This window comes from Cottoperca gobio, chromosome 21 (assembly GCF_900634415.1).
Source record: "Cottoperca gobio chromosome 21, fCotGob3.1, whole genome shotgun sequence".
In the NCBI taxonomy this organism is placed as follows: domain Eukaryota; kingdom Metazoa; phylum Chordata; class Actinopteri; order Perciformes; family Bovichtidae; genus Cottoperca; species Cottoperca gobio.
In genome coordinates, this window is record NC_041375.1 from 10716753 (window position 1) to 10719252 (window position 2500).

Genomic DNA, 2500 nt, shown 5'->3' on the forward strand with positions numbered 1-2500 from the left:
TTGAGAGAGCCTTGAGCACAGAAGCTGATTTGCCTCATTTATTTAACTTAGTTTATTTCATAGCATAGATGGTCGGCTTTGAGTCACAGTCCAAAATAATTAAAAACATTAAATGGGTTAGGGGTAGAAATAGTGAAATAGTGAAATGGTTAAATGTGCGATAATATTTTGTGAGTGTGCGAGAATTTCCTGTGGTCGCAGAACCCCTGCCGGAGCGCAGGCATCAGCCACAGTCTATTCCATCTCCGTCTCAAAAGTGAACTTGACAAGTGAGCGAGTGTCGAGCATTTGCGAGCACGGAGCTTGGGCTCGTCACAGCCCTGTACTCGCGGGACGTTTTACAATGGGTGTGATTTGTGCAAGTAGAACATAAATGCTTTATCCCTCACGGGGATGCTTACCCGCTAGCGGATACTGTTCTATGCATGTACAGTACGTAGCGGTGCACAGCGCGTGATGTGCTTGTACGTAGCGGTGTAAAATGTTACAAAAACAATCCATTTATCTATTAATGTGTTCCAAATATGAACTGGTCTGTTATAGCCGACTGACTAACGACACTGTTGATGAAAATGCAGACAGGGAGACGCCGAATGAGCCAGTGCCATTTATTAATAGCATACTGTACCTGGTAGCCTACTAATACCAAAGTGTAGAAGTACTCTGCTACAGGTAAGTCCTGTATTCAAAAATGTACTTCAGTAAAAGTACAAACGTATTAACTAAATAAATCAATATACCAAAATTAATTATGCACAACAGCCCATTTCAGAATTATATAATATAATTGGATTATAATTAATAATTGATGCATTAACGTGTTCATCTCTTAATGTTGCAGCTGGTAAAGATTGAGCTTTTTTATTTGTTTTAACTTACAGTATATAAGTATATATATATATATATATATATATATATATATATATATATATATATATATATATATATATATATATATATATATATATATATATATATATATATACATACACTTATATACTGTAAGTTAAAACAAATAAAAAAGCTCAATCAATATAAGTATATAAGTATATAAGTATATATATATATATATATATATATATATATATATATATATATATATATATATATATACTGTAAGTATATATATACTGCTGGGTAGCTTGTGAATTTCACCAAAGGATCAATAAAGTTGTTGTCTGAATCTAAAATACATGATTTGTTGATTATATTTAGTAAATCTAAATCTTCAAAGTAACTAAAGTTATCAAATACATGGAGAGGAGTAAAACGTACAATATTTGCATAAAGTAGCAGGAAACGGAAATACATAAGTAAAGCACAAGTACCTCAAAATTGTGTTAAAGGTACAGCAGGCCTACTTGATTAAATGTACTTAGTTACCATCCAACTCTCATTAAAAACCATGATGTACCAAAAAAAGGGTTTGCCTGTTACAAGGCAAACCCTGTTTCAAAGGTCCTGTTTCAAACACACCTTCTTTGGGGTTCGGGGACGTGAGAAGGTGCTCCAGAGAGAGCAGGGGCGTACGAGCAGGAGAAGGTCTCTCAGTCTCAGTGGTCTCCATGCCCTCGCCCTCCTCCCTGGCCATAGACTGGAGGTCGCTGAGGGCCATTAGTCCCAGCCCTGCCTGGTTCTGATCTGTGTTTCTGCGCTGGGGGTCGGACGCCAGGGGCTTACGGCCGGACTGGACCACCACTGAACCTGAAAGAGTGCAAAGGTTGGTAGAAGAACACATCATATGAATACAAGCCTATTAAACAGGAAGGAATGATGTGAAACATATTTGCTTATGTTTGGGTTGCATTAACTAGGATCAACTTTAAAACTGGATAAAATCACAGGTCATCTTACATTTAAGCTTCAACTCTTAGTAACCCAATTCCCCATTGTTGTGGCTACACCCTTAAATTATTGCCTTTTTTCTTTTTACTGTTTTTGTTCCTTTAAACATATTTGAAATATTTTGAGTAAAGAGTAATGTTGGTCTTTTTTAGAGCTTCTCTGTCGGGAAGCAGTATGATCAATCTGTTGCCATATTAAACAGAATCCTTACTTCCTTGAACACCATATTGTGAGTCAAGTGTCCTACTCCATTGTGACATAAGGGGGCACCAGACACACTTTGGTGTTAACCAGTTCAGCTGGCATGAACAATGACAACAAGTGTGAAGAGAAGGGCAAGAGGGAAGAGTGAGGCCCCTGGCAGAGTGGGTGGACAAGAGAGAAGATTATGATTAATGGACCTGAAACTGAACCAAAAGACCAGACAGACACTAAACCAATCCCCTCACCTCCCCACCTCCAGTCTACTCTCCACGTGAGGCTGAGGGAGAAGAGCAGGACGCTGGTGTTTCGCTACATGCATATATCAGTTTAAATGCATTAGAGTTTGACCAGATTTTGTAGTCTGATCAGGGTTCAGAAACACAAACAATTAGCCTGATGGTTTCCTGATGGCTCGAGGCCAGTAGAAAGCTGGAGCAGTAAACTTGAGAGC

At 38.2% G+C, this 2500-nt stretch overlaps 1 protein-coding gene across 1 annotated transcript in view; it reads right to left on the reverse strand.

Annotated features, from left to right (window-relative positions):
* The window catches only part of gcc2 (GRIP and coiled-coil domain containing 2), a 26046-nt gene that overhangs the window by 7066 nt on the left and 16480 nt on the right, over positions 1-2500 (reverse strand). Inside the window, exon 21 of the mRNA XM_029458748.1 lies at positions 1477-1704. Within this exon, the coding sequence (XP_029314608.1) occupies positions 1477-1704 (228 nt within the window). The remainder of the gene's footprint in view (positions 1-1476; positions 1705-2500) is intronic.